The 20,649-nt window shown below is 38.5% G+C and overlaps 1 protein-coding gene across 3 annotated transcripts in view; it reads left to right on the forward strand.

Annotated features, from left to right (window-relative positions):
- Window positions 1-20,649, forward strand: part of HAAO (3-hydroxyanthranilate 3,4-dioxygenase) — an 808,952-nt gene that overhangs the window by 356,378 nt on the left and 431,925 nt on the right. For all 3 annotated transcript variants that reach the window (XM_044075085.1, XM_044075086.1, XM_044075087.1), the window contains exon 6: window positions 14,797-14,840. In XM_044075085.1, the coding sequence (XP_043931020.1) occupies window positions 14,797-14,840 (44 nt within the window). The remainder of the gene's footprint in view (window positions 1-14,796; window positions 14,841-20,649) is intronic.

The following is a 20,649-nucleotide window of genomic DNA, read 5'->3' on the forward strand; positions in this document are numbered from 1 at the left end:
GCCAGTATACTTAGAATAAAATGATTTTATGGTCCAAAATTGTAGTATAACGTGGACTTTTCATCTTGAGTGACCATTTTTGTTACCATGCTGACTTCCTTTATATTTTATAACCTGCCACTGAGCTATACAAGATGTTATATTTTTTTCCATTATACATGTTAGAGTAATAGCTGCTGGTAATGTTAATGAGCCATTAACATACTTTTTAGAACTGAGTTTTACTTCTGATGAAAAGTTATTAGGGCAGATTTAATAAACTCTATATGGTCTGCTTACACCATGTGCATGTCATTTACTGGGTTTGTGCAAACGTGATAACAGGAATTGGTAGGAAATCATCATTTGCTATTGCTCTACTTTTGGGATTAAACATGTCTGGCATTAGAGGGAAAGGTGCTCAATTTAGGGAGCAGAGGTGGGATTTTCAGGATTCCAGAATATTTAATGTCCTCTTGGTAAAGTGCCACAGCCAAAGGCTTGTACAGGGGGACTATTCTGGCTCCCAGTACAAGGCTTGGAATAGTCTGGCCAAGGCTGTATCCAGTGCAACTAGCATCCCACGCACCAGACAACAGTGTAGGCACCATTTTGATGACCTAAAAAGGCTCAAGATGGATGTGCTCAACTTATAGTTGGATGAGTTTCAGATTAATGACATCCCACAGTTGTGTATGTATGCTAATAAAGATAATTTATCATACACAGAAACCTAAATATATGCAAGACTGGTACGCATAATGCTCTTCTTTTGTTTTGTTTTGTTTTCATTTCTTTTCACAGTTAATCCTGAAATTGAGTTGAATCAGCAGGCTTATGCTCATCGTTTGGAGAGACAAGGGAAGCAATGGTATGTATGCTAACAAGAGGAGTGTTATTGTAGCTTTAAAAGTTAAAGAGAGATTATTTCTTTTCTATACAGTTGTAGCAAAGTGAGCTTGCATATCCTAACTGTAAAAGCAAGTATGCATGCAACAGTCTGTAGCAAAATCCAAGTTTAGGAGTCAGTTGTAAGACTGTAGTCAGAGGTTGTGGGTTCAAATACCAAAAGGTTAACTTTACAATACTTCATTTTTTTAATAACATTGCATATATTAAACTCTATACAAGTGGCATAAATGCCCTGCTGTTAACTGTAATCTGTATAAGTGATCCAAGTGTATAATAAGCACATTGCAAGGATTACTTTGAGTAATCAGTAATTATAGTTTATAGTTATTAGGACAAATACTTAGATATAATAGTTCATATAAAATTGTAGTATAATTGTGATAATGCATTTTATGTCATGTATGATGGTACTAATTTTAATTGTTCTTTTCCTCTCATCCCAACCCTTATCTCTTTTATTTTCTATGTGTCGCCAAACTGTCTCCATGTCATCCATCTGCAACAAATCACTAAATGCTTCACAGCACAGCGAGGTAGCCCAAAACCATTGGCTCAGCCTGCCCCCACTCCACTGCTTCCAGCACTAATGCCCAGGACATCTGGGACCCAACCTGGCATACTGCCTCTGCTGGCCCTGCAGTATCTGCACCCTCAGGTAGTAATATGCTGGCAGCTGGTGTTGTGGTATCCTCTGAGGATACTGGCAGAGGTGGGGTTTTCAGAGCCTGCTAGGAGATGCCAGGGTTGGTGTGTAGGGTTCTGCATAGCACCATTGGTCTATGCCTATACCAGAGGGAGAGACTTCTCACCCTCATGGTTAGGGGGAGGAAAAAATGACAAGTACTTCAGCAGCCAGCACAGTAAGGGGACAGTTATGACAGTTCTGCACACAAGGACTAGATTATGAGTGTCTCCATGTTTGACTGGCATATGCTTGCATTGTCCCCTCCCTCACCCCAATCATGATGTTCCCTAAACATTTGTGTTCCTCACATCACTGTATCTTGTCTTGTTTGTCCAGTTTGTATTTTCTTCCTCACCTACCCAACTTACCTGACCTGGAAATACCAATGTCACTTACCCAGCATTCCTCTCTTACTGAAGTAAAAAAACAAAAATGGGCACCTGTCCCACAATAAAAATATCATTCCCATACATAGCTCTCCATTTTACATGTGACTTCTTGACATACTTTATACAATCCAATTGGCTATACAACAGGTTTGCATTGTTGTCACCCCTCTTTGTGCAAACTCAGCTAATATTCTGTGCATATTTTCAGTTTACACTGTTAAAAAAATGGATAGCTATGTTTTTTTCCTACATCCCTCCTGCATATTCCTATATTGCTTTCATTTGTTCTTCCCCCTGCTTGCCCTTCTCCGATTTCACCACTTTCCTATCTACCCCATTTTAACACCTATAATCTGGCTAAAAAATAGAATCACACACAACACACATAAGTACCAAGAAAACCAATGGAGCCCTTCACTGTTTGGCCTGTATGTTTGCACTTAGTTTGGCATCAAACACCATTGCCAAGTGACAGTGAAAGGCTCTTTTGCTGGTGTGCTTACCTCTGTGCAATGCTGCTTAAACATGCAGCACTACATCAAAATACATTAGCACACAGTTAAGATAGAGTAAAGTAATTCAAATCCTATATCATCTGGGCTCAAAAAGGAATGTGTCAATGCATTTACACCTGCTGCCACATAGTCAGCTAAGCATCAGGTATATTTCATACCCTCACTGCTGAGAATTCTCAGAATTTTAGCAATGAGGCTCACATTTGCATACTACTTTACTACTTCCAAACAGGGAAAGCAGTACAAATGTGTATCTTGCATGTGCAAGCATTTTGTCAACTGTCGTGCAAACCTGCTGCTCACTGTTGCAATATGAAAAGTAAATAATAGCATGTATTACTTTTGTTTACTGTCCATTTATTCTTCTTGCCATGAAACTACATGTGGAATCATAAAAAGTGAAGGTCCTATGAGAATGTCACATATTTTCAATGCAGCCATGTGTTAACTCCACCCATACACATCACCCCTGTTCTTTCAGTACTTGTTCACAAATATGTCAACTACACTACACTACATAAATTATTAACAAATGTTGTGTTATATACCATGCACATCTTTAGAATGACAATACACATTCAGATTTTTAAATATTTGTAGTAATGTGGACACCTGTTTGCATATAGTTTGTAAAGCTGTCTCTTAAAGTATACCTGCACTTTGGAACTCAACAACCACATACTACATGTTGCATACTCATCAGTATGGTAACATGCAGAACTTGTGTGTGTGTGTGTGTGTGTGTGTGTGTGTGTGTGTGTGTGTGTGTGTCTGTGTGTGTGTGTGTGTGTGTGTGTGTGTGTGTGTGTGTGTGTGTGTGTGTGTGTGTGTGTGTGTGTGTGTGTGTGTCTATCTAGCCAGGGGAGCATACGTTTATAGGTAGGTACTAGGCTATCAGCCCAAGGGCCTAGGTAAGCCTAGCCAACAAGGTTCCCTGTCTTATGCCACCCAAGAAAGTTAATTTCCTGTGCCCTTATTGAGCAGAGCCACAGAAGTGATCCCCAGGGTGTATTTCCTATTTCCCATCCACTCATCAGATTTTTCTTGAAGAGTGCTAATGAGGAACTTTGCTTGACATAGATGGGTAACTTGTTCCAGAGTATAGGAAGTCTCTGGGACAGGAATCTATCCCTCCAGCATGTCCTGTTTATTGTGGTGACAAGGTTTAGGTCCCTAGAGTGTGTAGCTCAGAGGGATTTGGATTTCTTTAGGTATAGCACATCCAACAGCTCTGGGCTTAACATAGCTTTATATGTTAGGCAAAGATCTCCTCTGAGTAAGCGATATACTACAGAGTAAAGCTGGAGTTTTTTGAGACAGTCAGTGTAGGGCATCTGTTTGAGGCCAGTAATCCTCTTTGTGAGGTACTTCTGTGGCCTTTCCAGCTGCTGCAGATGTCTTGTGAGGTGCATTCCAAAAGGGGCATTGTACTCTATAATGGGTTTAATGAGTGCTGAGTAGAGGGGAACAATGACCTCTTTTTTCCTGGATGAGAACCCTTTTGTGATGAGGTGTGCCACATAGAAGGATTCCCTGACTACTGTGGCAATGTGATTATCAAAGGAGACACTACTGTCCACCTGGGTCCCAGGGTCTCTTATCACACATTCCGTGTTAAGTAGACTACTGTTTATGTGGTGGTTCATGGGTATAGAGATTTTACCAAAGGAGATGACAATGCACTTTTTGGCATTGAGCTTGAGGTTGTGCCTCTGACACCATGCATCTGTCTCAGTGAGGCCCTTCTGTAGGATGTCCACATCATTTGGGGGCTTGACTATGGCTCCTAATTTGCAGTCATCTGTGAACTTCATTAGCGAGAGGCCTCCTATGTTAGCCTGTACTTCAGAGAAGTAGATACCAAACAGGAGAGGTCCCAGGACTGAACCCTGTGGTACTCCACTTGTTACTGGTTTGAAGTCAGATTTGGAGTCTGCAACTTTTACAGTGTGGGTTCTGTCAGTGAGCCAGTTGGCAACCCATCTTATGACATAGGGATTTATACCTAGTTTAGTGAGTTTAGCTATAATTCCAGAATGGGTGATGGTGTTGAAAGCCTTGGTTAGATCAAGATAGGCTGTGTGAATCACCTTACCCTTGTCTACAACTTTGGTGACTGCCTCAAAGAAGTCGATCAGGTTCAGAAGGCATGATCTGCCTTTCACAAACCCAAACTGGGTGGGGTCCAGAGTTTTGAGGTTACCAATGTCATTGTTTATGAGTTCCATGATGATACGTTCCATGGCCTTGCCGACCAGGCTCATCAGGCTAATAGGGTGATAGTTCCCAGGATCAGAGGTGGCTCCCCCTTTTGTGGAGTGGGATAACTGTTGCTGTGCACCATTCAATGGGCACAAAGCCTGATGTGAGACTATGATTGAACATGGTGCTTAGGTGGGAGCCAGTTTGTTCTGAAGTGTGTGGCTGAGTGGGTCCCCTTCAAAATCCTGAAAGCTCAAAATCCTGAATATCAAAATCCCAAACTCAAAATCCTGAAAGCTCAAAATCCTGAAAACTCATAATACTGAATCTCATAATACCGAAAAACATACAGGACACCAACACAGACTGTATTGCAGCTACACTACACTGCACATACACTACTATCTATCCACTTACCCTAACCCAGACCCTAACCCTAAGGTCCGTCACTATCGCACACTCACCTCACCTGTGCCCTAACCCTAACTCACTTAACCCGCCCCTAACCCCAAATTCTATCACTATCGCACAATCACCTCACCCGCACCCTAACCCTAACTCACTTAACCCGCCCCTAACCCTAACATCCATCGCACACTCACCTCACCTGTGCCCTAACCCTAACTCACTTAACCCGCCCCTAACCCCAAATTCTGTCACTATCGCACAATCACCTCACCCGCACCCTAACCCTAACTCACTTAACCCGCCCCTAACCCTAACATCCATCACAATCGCACACTTACCTGACCTGCTCCCTAACCCGAATGTCCGCACAATCACACATCAGTGTTGGTGTCCTGTATGTTTTTCGGTATTATGAGATTCAGTATTATGAGTTTTCAGGATTTTGAGCTTTCAGGATTTTGAGTCCGGGATTTTGAAATTCAGGATTTTGAGCTTTCAGGATTTTGAAGGGGACCCGGCTGAGTTGCCTCTTCAGTCCCATGGATTTACTATATTTTGACACTTGCACATGCCTACACATCCTTTTCATGCAGGCCTCACAACATCTTCTCTCCAACATCCATTGCTGATGTCATACACCATAAGTTGTCCTGCAGCCTTGTAAAAGTCACACTTGTGCTGTGGAACTTGCATAAAGTACTAAGTTCTGTGATTTGTGTACTTAATGAAACAAGAGTCTCCAACCAAGAAAAAATAGTCAGACCAACCACAGACGGGAATGCCGATTCCACAAATGCTGAATAGTGCAAGGCAATTAGTCCAAGGTAAAAAAACACAAATTTATTCCACCAAAAAACACACGAAAAACAGTAGGTTAAGCACTTTCACTCAGTCAATACCGAGCTTCCTCAGAACAAAAAATCAGTTCAGTAACCACTTTAAATAGTAACAATTCATCACATGTCCCATCTTGTCAACCAATAAAAAATAGTAAAACACTTGAAATTGGTTACACAATTCACGATGTTAAAAATATATACATTAAAAACAATCCCCACACCCCTTTCTGCAAAATAATACATCCTGTATTAGTTCATCAAAAGGCCGTCAGTTGTTAAACCACCTTTCTAAGGGCATATAGATCTAATTAATAATTTATTTAGAGATCATAACAGGTCATACAGATTCCCAAATAAACAACCCCTTTAGTCCCACAATTAAAATATTTGGTAGATTTATGTTTGTATTTTTTTGAAGGGATAAAAACTGTTCCTTGATTGATCATAAAACTACATTGTTGGCAAGCACCGCATTTGTATGTACCAAGTTTGGCTCTATCCGTAGTTAATTTTGTAACAGCCCTCCTTTCCAATAATTCCTTCAAATTCACGTCCCTCTTCCTAACAAAATGTGGGTTTGTGGGGATGAGTTCTTTGATTTCATCATTAAGGGTCAATATTGGCCAATGTTTTAAAATAATTTCTACAACGTCATTAGAGGTGGATGAAAAGGTATGTATAAAATTACTTTTAAAATCCCTTGTATTTGGTAATGTATTGACCATGTTCATTTTTCCAGTCCCTAACAGAGGAAAAAAATTTGAATTCCTGTTTGCAATAACTTCAGCCACCATACTCTCAATGAGGTTCCTTGGATACCCTTTTTCTTCAAATAATCCACTCATAAATGTAACCTCATCCAGAAAGACTTCCATAAGACTAGACATCCTGGAAGCCCTAATCATTTGGCCCTTCACAATACCCTTTTTTTGAAAAAAATGGATGGCCACTGTTAAAATGTAGATACGAGTTTGAAAACGTTGTTTTTCTGAATATCTTAGATTGAAAACAGTGGTTGTTGCAGTCTTTGTACAAGGTCACATTCAAATAATTCAACTGATGTTCATTAATGCTGTGTGTAAAAAACAGGAATTCAGTGGTGTTATTAATGTAACTTAAAAATTCATCCAACTTATCCCTTGACCCACTCCATAATAGGCATATATCGTCAAGGTATCTGGTATAATAGGTGATGTACTTAGACCATTCAGTCTTTAAAACAAATTTCTGCTCCCAGTGGTATAGAACACAATTAGCATATAAAGGGGCACAAGGAGCCCCCATAGCAACTCCTTTCTTTTGATGATAAAATTCCCCGTTAAAATAAATAAAATTATTTTTTAAAAGAGTTTTAGTAAATTCAAGAAGTAAATTGATAGTGTTACTATCCAAACTAGATTCAGAAACTAAAACATCACCGAACCATTCAAGCCCAACATTGTGGGGGATACTTGGGAACAGTTCCACTATATCAATAGTGACCATCAAAATGTCTGTCCCAAATTTCCCTTGGTCGATACCTTTCAAAAAATCCCAGGAATCTTTGCTAATATGTGAAATGGATGCTACAAATTTCTTAACCTAAAGTCAACATATTTCCCTAACGGTTCAGTAACACCCCCTTCCCCTGACACTATGGGTCTAAACTTAATCGAATCAATATCTTTGTGGGTCTTTGGTATTCCGAAAATAATATTGGGTTTTTCTACTTGCAAATAATTGTAGAGCCGTTCATCAATGCTACCTTGCAATAAATTATCAAATAAATAATATCCAATTATTGCATATGCTATATTAATCTCATTCTGGGATACTACCCTGGAATGTTCCAAATCCTGCAACAAATTGTGAAGATGCATCTCATAGTTAACTGTGTACATTAACACAACCCCACCTCCCTTATCTGGCTTCATAACTCTACATCTCTCCTGATTCAGAAGATCTATTAAATTATTATCTTCTTTTCAAAATTATCAGCCTGCAAATGGTTACTATTAGATACAACTTGTCGAATATCCCTCTCAGCTAGCTAAAACATTGGCCAATATTGATCCTTAATGATGAAATCAAAGAATTCATCCCCACAAACCCACATTTTGTTAGGAAGAGGGACATGAATTTGAAGGAATTATTGGAAAGGAGGGCTGTTACAAAATTAACTACGGATAGATCCAAACTTGGTACATACAAATGCGGTGCTTGCCAACAATGTAGTTTTATGATCAATCAAGGAACAGTTTTTATCCCTTCAAGAAAATACAAACATAAATCTACCAAATATTTTAATTGTGGGACTAAAGGGGTTGTTTATTTTGGAATCTGTATGACCTGTAACAGTTTTTATGTCAGTAAAATGGAGAGGCAGTTAAGAAAAAGGGTGTATGAGCACATGTATGAAGTTTCTAAAGGTAAGGATACTAATGCTTTTTACAAGCATTCCCAGTTTTGTGACAGCATGAAAGTTAAATTTTTGATTTTGGAAAAGGTGACCCCAGATCTTTGTGGGGGCAACTGGGAATCAAGATTGGAGTACAAAGAGCTGCTTTGGCAGCTCAGGTTAGATGCAGGGAGAGCCCCAGGCTTAAATGACAATATAAGCATTAGAAGTGTTTTAAAATTAAGGGCTGCCCGTTTATAAACTAGAATAATAATAACTACTTGGCGGGTTTATTGGCTGTCACTAGATAGTTTTGTGGCTATTTTATTTTATTTTAGTTTATGTTATGATCTCTAAATAAATTATTAATTAGATCTATATGCCCTTAGAAAGGTGGTTTAACAACTGACGGCCTTTTGATGAACTAATACAGGATGTATTATTTTGCAGAAAGGGGTGAGGGGATTGTTTTTAATGTATATATTTTTAACATCATGAATTGTGTAACCAATTTCAAGTGTTTTACTATTTTTTATTGGTTGACAAGATGGGACGTGTGATGAATTGTTACTATTTAAAGTGGTTACTGAACTGATTTTTTTGTTCTGAGGAAGCTCGGCATTGACTGAGTGAAAGTGCTTAACCTACTGTTTTTTGTGTGTTTTTTGGTGGAATAAATTTGTGTTTTTTTTATCTTGGACTAATTGCCTTGTATTATTCAACATTTGTGGAATTGGCATTCCCGTCTGTGGTGGGTCTGACTATTTGTGTACTTAACTTAAACAGGTAGGGTTTCTGTTCTCACTGCAGTCAACTGGGAGTTTTGTGTGTGTGTGTGTGTGTGTGTGTGTGTGTGTGTGTGTGTGTGTGTGTGTGTGTTTATGTCTATCTATTCAGAGGAGCATAAGTGTGTATCTGACAGTTACCACTCCAGTCCCATGGATTGATAATATTTTGACCCTTGCACATGCCTACGCATCCATTTTATGCAGGCCTCCCAACATCTTCTCTGCAGCTTCCAGTGCTGATGTCATCCACTATAAGTTGTCCTGCAGCTTTGTAAAAGACAGACTTGTGCCATGTCAGTTGTGTAAACGACTGTCTTCTCCAATCTATGTATTTAGGTAAACTGATGTGTGTTTGTTTGTGCACTTGCTTGACATTAAAGAGAGTATTTTACACCAGCATGTGGGACACCGCTATTACCATTTTCTCCTCACCAGACTCTGGTGATGTCATCAGCTATAAAGTGTTGTCTGACACTCTCCAAGTGAGACTTGTGCTGTGGCATTGATTTCTCTAGTTAGTGTACTTACACAAAATAACCAAAAGGGACAAAACTGTACAGGCATACTGTAACATTGAAAAAATAAAAAAAGAATGCCACTCCTGAGCTGTCACAAAAACATTTAATTACCTAGTGCTTTCATTCCTAAACGGATCAGAACTTCATCAGGTTAATTAAAAAAAATTCTTCCTATTTAAATAGTAAAATTGGCACTAAAATCAAATACAAAGCTTAAAGGCGTAAAAAACATGTATTAAAATCTGTCAGTAGTTATAATAAATATACATAATCTAAAAAAATACAAAGTCTGACTCTAAAAATGAAAATTCATTATTCTAAAAAAAAAAATAAACTCAGGTGGAATTTAGTAAATAAGAAAGAAGAATGTACTATATCACTGAAAAAATATTTAAAATGTAGTATGTATACATGAAAACGTATGCATTATATATGTTGTTAAATATACCATATTATATTTACTATAATTCAGTTTATAACCTGATTGCCTTAGCTTTTGACACACAACCAATAGAAATCAGGTCATTAATACCTGGCTTATATGTAGCAGTTAAAAGTAAGTACCAATATAATTCTGCTTGTTCCAATAACAGCCCCCAATCACCTTGTCTGATGGGATGACGAACCTTTTCCAAAAACAGTAAAAGAAAATTTTCTATATTTCCCATATACAGTAGTGTTTGTATAAGGCGTTAGAGGCATTCTTACTACATATATAATGTTTGCTCTTCTAATCACTGAAAATATTATATATGTAATTTGTATTGTCTGCCCATCTAATCTCTGTAAATAATATATTTGGTATTTGTTATTTGTAATATGTGACATGTTATGATGATTTGTTATTCCATGGAGCTTTTCTGCCCGGGCCTCCGCTGAAAATGGACATGCATTCAGTCGGACTATCTTGGTCAACAAATGTAAAATAAATAAAATAAAAATATAGTATAATTGTGCTGATACAGCCTGTTTTTTAAAGGACTCTCAGTCTTCATGATGTAAAATGCAGGACAGGAGGCACAAAATGCAATATAAACTACATCTCTTTTATTACAATTGTACCTAACTCTGAGGAAAATGAGCTTCAAATAACCAGGGACCGAAAAATGTGTACCTTGAAATATGTACCTGCACTACTTGCAAGCACCACAAGATTTCATGCACCAATTCATTGTGGAAATCTCATTTCCACCATAATTTCTCTCAAGAATAGTTTTTAAATTCCTGTTGTTCTTGAACACAAATCTTGATCTTGGACATAATTTGTGCAACAAGTTGAATGCACCAAAACTGTGTCCCAATGTCCACAAATCATACTCTGTAATGCTTTTATATCTCTATTGTATAATGTATTGCATTATCAATGCTGCATAGAAATTAACATTCTTATTAATATGATTAACAACCAACCCACAAGATGGTTTATCACAAATATGATGTAAAAGTGGTATATATCTTCAAATTCTATGCTCCCTAAGCCAGTCACTCATTTCCTTCAATATAACAGATCGGTAACCACAACTGATAAATAAATTACACAGCTTAACAGTTCTTCCTCAAAAAACAAGTCATCAGGAATAATTCTACTCACTCAAATTAATTATCCTTTAACTATATTCCTTTTTTGCCAGCTGGGGTGCTGGCTGTCAAAATACAAATAAATATTAGAAAAATATTGTTTTCTATCTATAGTTGACTTGTACTTTCCACCAGTGGCATTTTTGGAAATATAAACATCAAGAAAACGTATCCTGTTAAAATCACATTGGTGTGTAAAGTATAAAAAATTAGTGGAATGGTTAATAAAATCTATAAACGATAATTCTGATACTTCACATTTCCATAAAATAAAAATGTCATCCAGGTACGTCAAGTATGTCTGTATTCTGAATGAATAAGGTGAATTAAGAACAATGTTAGTTCCCAAAACCACAGCATCAAGTTGGCAAAAATGGAACCGGATGCAGTTCCCATCGCCAGACCTTTATGCTGTTTAAAATATTTATCTTCATAAAAGACAAAATTATCAGTTAATGCCATTTCCATACATTGATGATCTCAATTTCAACCTTATCCAAAGTGGTAACTATTGACAACACATTTTAATATATGTTTTGTCCATTTAAGGTTTGTATTTGTTTTTTTTTTTTTGTTTTTTTTTTTAATTACTCTGATGAAGTTCTGATCCTTTTAGGAACAAATGCTCTTGGTAATTAAACATTTTTTGTGTCATCTCAGGAGTGGTGTTCTTTTTATTTATTTATTTATTTTTTATTTTTTATTTAGTTGGTGTACTTAGGTAGGTGTACTGTTCTCACTACAGTCATCTGGGGGGTGTATTTTCAGCTGGGGTTTGTGTGTGTTTGTACACTTGCTTGACATTACAGAGAATATTTTACACTAGCATATGGGACACTGCCATTACCATTTTGTCCACACCAGATGCTATCAGCTATAGCTGATTTGTAGATGTGCAGTATTCCCCATCAGGGCAGGGTCAGAGACTGACTTGCAAGCCAGGCACAAGTCACTTCATCCTATATGATACAGATTATAGTGACAGGGCTTTCAGTTTATCCACATACATCATAGCATGGTTTGTGGGGCTTATATTTTCTTGGTGAGAAATCATGGGCCTTTTCCAAATGGGCACTAGCAATATACTGACTGTGTGCAACAGACATGTGTGAGCTGTTAATGCTACATCCATGTCTTTTATATCCATTAGATGCCCTGAAAGAGGTCATCAAGGGCATGCATGATGACAACACTATCATCCTGTGGAATTTGAGCAGACCAAGGCATTTGACACAAATCCACACTGAGGTATTCACTCATCACTGTCAGATATGGCCATAAACACCTATATCACCGAGTGGGTTGACCAGTGGATCACATACATGGCATCTAAGTATGCTGAAATGTGTGAAGTGATGTATATGTCTGGTCCAGTGATCAGGTCTGTACATCATGGCTGTCTGTTAGGCCCTTTCCTGTCCATCATTTAAGTCACAGATGTCAGGAATGATATGCACATACTGTGTCCAAACAGCTGTCTGAAGGACTACAGACTGCGGGCAATCATTGACTCCAACTGTGATATTAGTATAATGCAGACAGTATCAACACATACCAAAGATTGCTGCCACAGGCATGACAACACATGAGATAAAACAAAAACATGGGGGGATTTGTTACATAATGAAAATAAAAACACAACCCAAGGATAATGTATACATCACTCCCTATAATCAGACCAATTTGTACGTGATTTGTGTCCTGGGATAGATGGTATGTGGAATGTCCACCAGCATGTGGCCACAATGGTGAGTACTACCTTGCCTGTACCACAATTACTGACGATGTGCAGAACATCCACATCAAAGGCCATAATACCTTCATAGTTCACAGCCTTCATCACACCAATAACTGAGTACAATGCATCCTTCCTTCATGAATCTCCCTACACATCTTCCAGTGATGTATAACTGAAGTATAACACCTTTTGCATAAACATTACTGTATGATAGTGCAGAACACCCATCAAGGTGTTACACCAGATACATGTGTGATACCTGTTCCTGTGATACCTGTTCCAGTGATGCACACAGTACATACATAAATGTCTGACAACATTAATGGCATGGGTTACATTCATAACAGTGTGGATTGTGCCATATATATGCCATGCACACCAGTCAACTAGCCTGTATTGATCATAATGTCATATGCAAGTATAGCAGTGTCTCTCACAACACCTCCAGCAGATGTTACAGTGTCAGGATGGTGTGCTTGATTACTCTCATAGATTGCTAACAAGTCATAATAGTTGTACAAGTGTGTTCATGCAGAACCATCTATGGTCACCCAGAATTGCATATATTCTGTCAGAGACATGGGATTGCTGGTGGTATTATTCTGATATTATCCATGATTGTACATTCTCCTTTTCCTGTTGCCATGGTCCTGTAGTTGTGTCCCACTTGTTGGAGACCTCTGCCGACAGTACACTCATATTCAGGCAAACCAGTTTGCACAACTTCGCAATATGCACCCAACACCAATCGTATATAACATCCCTGATAGATGTCCTCTCCATTGTTCATATCAAGATGCTTATCTCACAAAGAGAGCTTCTCCATTGCTATGTCACCTTGTCTGACAGACACATAATATACAATTTTACTATGTCTGTACTGTACCATGTTAATATGTGATTAGTGTTCCTGCTACAACTGGCTTCCATTTACATGGCCTCATTTGCTGTACATTATGATGTTTCGCCTGTCCTCTTTCCCTGTGTTCATTCCTACAATTCATCTGTGTGTCTCTATGCAATACACACATTTCCCCTGACTGTTTATTTTAAATGGCAGTCCATGTACCCTTACAGATCATTTATACAATTTTTGTACAGGATGGCTAGAATGGGATTTCACAATACTCTGTGCTTAATACACTGTCCTGTACTGTGTTTAGACCATACACATTGCTATATAATAAACATTGGTAATCATTGTGGCATTCTGTGCAATCTCTCTAACCTAAATTGCTGCACTGTAAACAGGTTTGCTTTTCCTGTTGCTTTACATGTTTTCCTGGCCAGCAACATTGCTGTTGGCCATGAAACTTCGCTTGTTTATGTTTAAACGTGGTGAGCATCATTAATATGTAATAACCGCTGCTGCTCATTGAGCAAACATGCAAACTCCATGTTGGCTTCACGCAAAGCCTACATGGAGTAGTTTTTTGAATCCCACAGATTATTTTTCTGTCAGAGCTCCAAGGCACAGGGTTCAGTTTTACTTCCATTTATCATCTGTATGGCATTGACACAAGTCTTCTGTATTAACTTAATTTTTATCAGGGTACTCCACTTTTCTTTTATATCTCAATGGCATTTTGGTTGGTTCTCATCTAAATTATATATGGATACTGGAGTCTTTTATGCTTATAGACATATATGCTGATTTTTTTTATATTATGTGTAGTTAATATGTCAGAGTCTGTTTTATATAATTTCATTTTGAATAGTGCATTATTGATTGTTTTTTTGACCACAGTTTTCAAAACAAATCCACTAATAAAACAAAATAATTGCTGTAATGTCCTTTTATGAATGGGTAAGATAAGATAGTGTGTGTACCTACTGGCAGTGTAACATATTATTTCTTGCTGTTGTAGGTTCTTCAGCTCTCAACAACATCGAACAGGCAAACCAAATCCTGGTAAGCTATTTTTTACAACAGTGTGCTAAAACTGGTATTGATCTATCTATATCCATATGTGTCTATATATATCTCCATAAATAAGACCTAACCAGAGCATAAGGCCTAGCATAGTTTTCCTGGGTGGTCATGATATAAGCCCTAACCCAAAAATAAGCCCCAATTAAGATTGTCAACAACACACGACTGACGTGTTGAATTATAAAATAATATTATTGACACCTGTTGACTGAGGTTATTGTTCTCTGCTCACCATTTTCAGACCATTCAGACACCCAACTTCTTCTCTTTTTAGAAAGTCATAAGATTCTTTGCCTGGGAGTCCTTCGCGATTCTTACTGCAACCCTAATCCTCATTCACACTTGACGGTTGAGATCCTTGACCCATAAACACTGGCAAGTGTACTTTGATTGGTCAAAGTACAAACAACGCACGTAAAACGTGCACACTTGATAACGAATGGCTGTGGTGTCTTCTTAACCGTTACCATTTTGTCTTGCCACTTCTGAAATTGTAAGTCTTCAATTAACCCCCCCCCCCCCAGACAAGATGAGGGCAAAAAGAAAGAGCTATTCCACGAAGTACAATAAAGGAATCATGAAGGACACCTGGGGAAAGAATCTGATGGCTTTCTGCAAAGAGACGAAGTTGGATCTCCGAATGGTCTGAAAATGGCGTGCAGCATACGATAACCTCAGTCAACAGGCCAATGAGGGAAATGCTAAGAAGTGCAAGTGTTGATCAGGTCAGCAACCATTATTTCCTGAGCTGGAAGACATCATCTGTGAAGGGATTGCTCACAGGGGGAGCAAAGGCTTTGGTTGTGCGCTGGGCTGATATTCAAACATTTGCTCTTGCAATGGCACCACAGTTAGAAATATTCCCAGAAAACTTTAGAGCATCACAACATTGGCTGGATGGCTTCCTTCAGCAATATGAACTGTCTCTAAGAAGATCAACAACAATGTTCAAGCTGGAAGATACTGAAGTTATTAAATGTGCACTTGCATTCAAGTCCTTTGTTGATGCCATTGACTTTTCTAAATACCAACTCTCCAGCTTGATTGCTATGGATGAAACTGCAGTGTTTATGGGCCAAGGATCTCAAACAACAATTGATCAGAGGGGTGCCTCGTCAATCTGCATTCATTCCACTGGTTACGAAAGTGCACGAGTAACCTGTATTTTGGCAATTCGTCTAGATGGAAAGAAAACCCCACCTCTAATCATTAGTAAGGGCAAGAAAGATAAGATTCAACATGTTTCAGGCATTTACATTCTTGAAACAGAAAAAGCCTGGTGCACACAAGCAGTTATAAGAAATTGGGTCGGGGTAATGCTTCCACTTGTTTTGCGAGGTGGCGAAAGAGATCTGCTAGTCTGGGATTCAGCCAGCACTCACCGCGCTAAAGATATGAAAAAATTCCTTGCATGGAGAAGAATAGATCAAATAATGATTCCCACAGGAATGACTGCCTATCTCCAGACTCTTGATATTGCAGTAAACAAGGACCATTTGCGCATGCAACTCAGTGACTACATTGAAATTAGAATGGAGAGAAATCAGCATGGAAACTCTGCGAAGCCTAGCCTAGAAGAGGTTGTGACTTGGGTGAAAAATTCATGGGATAAAATCAGCTGTGTTCCAATGCACTATGAGCAGTTTAAATGGGCAAGCAGTGCTCATTTAAGGAGAGCTCTATTGCTAGGCATGACAGATTGGGGCCAATGGTTCTACAGGAAATGGAGTTTCAAGAAATTCAGGCCGGAATTCGGGGGTTGGAGACTTATGGCAATGTTCCCAGAACAAGATGACATGACTGTATTTGAATAACTTTTCCATTATCGGGGCAACAGAATGGATTGCTTCTGCTTTCAGCTGCCAGCAAGCGCTTGTCAGTTTTTTTGACTTTATTGTATTAAGGTAACATTTCATTATCAAGGAGTAATTACAAAGTAAGGCCACTAGTTCCCAGACTTCTTTTTTATGACTTTCCATCATTCTTCTCTTATGGTTTGGGTAAGAAATAAAGAAAGCTTCACTACTCAAAAAGTGGCAGTTATTCACCTGTTTTATTCCCCTCCTCCAATACACATGTATTGAGATTTTTCTGCACTTTCTGTTAAGCATGAGATATTGCACTGTGAAAGCCAAGGTGTAGATATTCTGAAGTTAAAATGTTTGTTGCACTGTTTACGTAGAATTCTCACACAACTGTTAATGCGTTAACTAGAACTGTTGCCCAATAACAGAAAAGTACCAAATAAATGTCAATTTGTGTACATGAATACATGTTGATTTGTGTACATGAATAAATGTTGATTTTTGTACATGAATAAATGTAGATTGTTGTACCGGGGGGGGGGGGGGATAAGTCATCCCCTGATAATAAGTCCTAATACGTATTTTGGCGTGGAGGGGAGTATAAGACCCGGTCTTATTTTCGGGGAAATATGGTCAGCATCATATGGAAATCAGTTTGGGGGGGACATATACAGTGAGATGACCTTTGTAAACATTGAATATAAACATGGAAACTGAATGACTGAAAGAACAGTCTTACATATACCAAGTCTGAGATGGCCATTTTCTGGAATATTCCCTTTTCTCTGAGGTATGGCAGTCTTGAAATTGGTATATATAATTTCAGGGGTGTTGGGGGGCTTGCCCAACATCAAGGGGATGGACTTTAAAGGAGTTTAAAAGCCTGATCCTCCAGATTCCCTCTTCTCCTGCATTGTTGGTCTTTTTTTCTGCATGGCGGCATACAGCATTTTGAGTGCCAACATTTTGATAGGGAGCCCATTTAAACTGCTCATTTCCTAAAACTCAGTAAGTCAGATTAATCGTTTGGCACTGCAGCTGATGGAACTCCTTGCTGCTTGTTTATTTTTACATAAATAAACTCAATATTTCTTTACTTAAATAAATAAGCAAACTTAGTCACCACTTGTGATGTACTGTGAGAGAGGTTGATTACACCTGACATTTTGTTTCATGGGTTTTCTGTTCTTGTGCACCCATGAATTATGGGGTGGCATTAGAAGGAGCAGAAAGGTTATGAATATGTAAGTAATGGCAAAGGGAAGATTAGGTCACAACGTATTTGGATTTTTTTTAATTATTCGTCCTCACAGTGACATACTCATTTAACAATGCTATCTGATTTTGCCAGCCCTAAAGCAGAAACCACAGGCTTCTTCCCTGCAATGGAAGATAATGTACAACTCCATTTTTGAAGCTTGTGCAGACATTTGTTAAGTATTTTTGGAGACAGTACTACAAAACATGCTCCTCAACTGTCCCTGATTTTCCAGAAAGTCTCTACCTTTGTTCCATATGTTTACTGTGTCTCTCACAAATTCTTTTAGTTTCTGGTAAATTACTGGTGATTAGAGTCAGTCAATAAGTTGAGACATTAGAGTTTCATAGTGTGAGGGGGGGAGGATTCCTTTATGCTTCATGTCAATATTAAGAAAGCTTTACTGATTCACAATTGTGGCTGCTGAGTTCAATGATTGTGCATCAGTAAATGAATACAAAAAGATGGATTTCAAATGAATCAGTGAATTAGTAACACTTTCTTTTGCTAGCTCGCCAGCTGTACCTCTGAATAAGCTGTGTGAACCCATGACTGATCATTTCCATATATAGAAGCCCTGATGTCAGTAGAATATACTTTTTTTTGTTAATCTGGAACTATATTACTTAAAAAGTAGAAATTTCAACTCTCTGTTAGTTTTGCAGATTTTCCTCTGCTGTTTTACAGCTGCTTGATAGTAATGACATAGGAAACCTCCAAAAACTCTGCCTAATTCGACTTTGTCAAGGGCAGATCATGCCTACTGAATCTAGTGGATTTCTTTGAGAAAGTCACTAAGGCCATGGATGAAGGTAAAACATTTCATACCACTTACCTTGACCTGGCCAAGACATTTGACACAGTTACACACTCAGTTATTAGAAATAAACTCACAAAACTGACATAAATCCCTACATCATCAGATGGATAGCTAATTGACTCACAGACAGGATACATGTGGTGAAAGTGGGTGAATTCAGATCCATCAAGAGGCCAGTTACTAATGGTGTGCCACAGAGTTCAGTGCTGGAACCACTTCTGTTCAGAATATACTTCTCTGAAGTCAAGGCTAATGTGGAATGCCTCTGGATGACAAAGTTTGTTGATGGCTGCAAGCTGGTACCAGTCATCGAATCCCCCATTGATTTAGATATCCTTCAGGAGGGTTTAGATCAGTCAAATGATTGGTGGCAGAACCATGGTATAAAACTAAATGTGAAAAATGCATTATCATACTCTGTGGAAGGTCAAATACCTCTGAAAATGACAACATCAATATCACCCCCCAAGAGTAAACTCAAAGGTGAGAGACATAGATACACAGATAGATAGTAGCTTGAACTTTGACTGCCATGTGTCAACAGTGGTGAGGAAGTCATTTTATTGCACAGCTTATAAGTAATGGTATGTCATCCAAGTCCAAGGAAATTATAGTCCCGTTGTACTCAGCTCTCTGTAGACTAATAATTTAGTACAATGCACCATTTTGCATGTACCTGACTAGGCACTTACAGCAGCTGGAGCAACCTCAGAGGTTCCTCAGAAAGAAAATACAGGGTGTAAACTACATGAACTATGAGGATAGAGTAAAAGACCTATCGCTTTACACTATCTCCTACCAACTATTAAGGGGTGACCTATGCCTGACCTACAAGGTTTTCACATATATAGCCCTAATGGAGCTGCTACACATCCACAAGTCAAACAGGAAGAGGATCATCTGATCTTGGGATCTAAACTTAGTCAGCAACTCAAATAAAACATGCTGGATGGAGAGACAGATATTTGTCTCAGGGATTGCCACTTATCTGGAACAGCCTTCCTATTCACATTAAGCAGAACCCTTCCCTGGCCCTCTTCAAATGCAGTTTGGATCAATGGATGGGAAATTGTAAATCCACACCTTGGGAAGTGCCTATGTCCCTTATGGATAGGGGCAATCTGTAGGATACTCAATGCACCGACACAAATCCATGCTATCCTCTTGCCTCTAGGGGCCATATATTGGGTAAAATTGGATTATATTGACTAGGCTTGTAAGGGCCTGTGATGATATGATGATGATGATGATGATGTGATGGTACTGCCAGCCATGCCAGGAGAAATAGGGCAGTGGATTTGTAAAATATGCCAGCACATCTAGCTGGAATTTTGTAAATAATTATATGTCATTTGTATATCAAACTGATTTGTATAGATGTTTTTGATGAAAATGTATTTGAGAGGTTTGCTTGTATTACAATGTATTGACAGTGTGCTCTGCTGGAAGGAAAAGAGATGTACATGCATTATTGTAACTGTTTAAATGTATACATTGTAACAGCATATACTGGAAGTGAAGAGGTTAATCTTAATCCACCTGACGTTGCAAAATATTCTTGAAATTAAATTACTTTATGGGTTAAGCCATAAAGATGTTATCCCACAGTTTTGAATGGAGCCAGTGATACAATGTTTGTGTTAGAAAATAGTTGGTAGCTCCTGTAGGAAGAGCGAAATGGTTTTATGACTTCCAGCAGCCCAGAAGCTGTACCACATCTGAGCAAAGCTCTATCTGTGTGTATTGTAGTACATAGGTGATAAACCATGACGGCTTCTAGTGATTGGGGATAGTGTGGGGAAACAGAGTCAGATGACCAGATGTATGAGATATCATTCTGTACTGAAATAATGTTTTACTATTAGAGGAGACGGAAGTCTCAGCAGCATTCTGTATTCTGTCTTG

Source organism: Protopterus annectens, chromosome 6.part0 (assembly GCF_019279795.1).
Source record: "Protopterus annectens isolate FY-2018-M chromosome 6.part0, PAN1.0, whole genome shotgun sequence".
Lineage (NCBI taxonomy): Eukaryota > Metazoa > Chordata > Ceratodontiformes > Protopteridae > Protopterus > Protopterus annectens.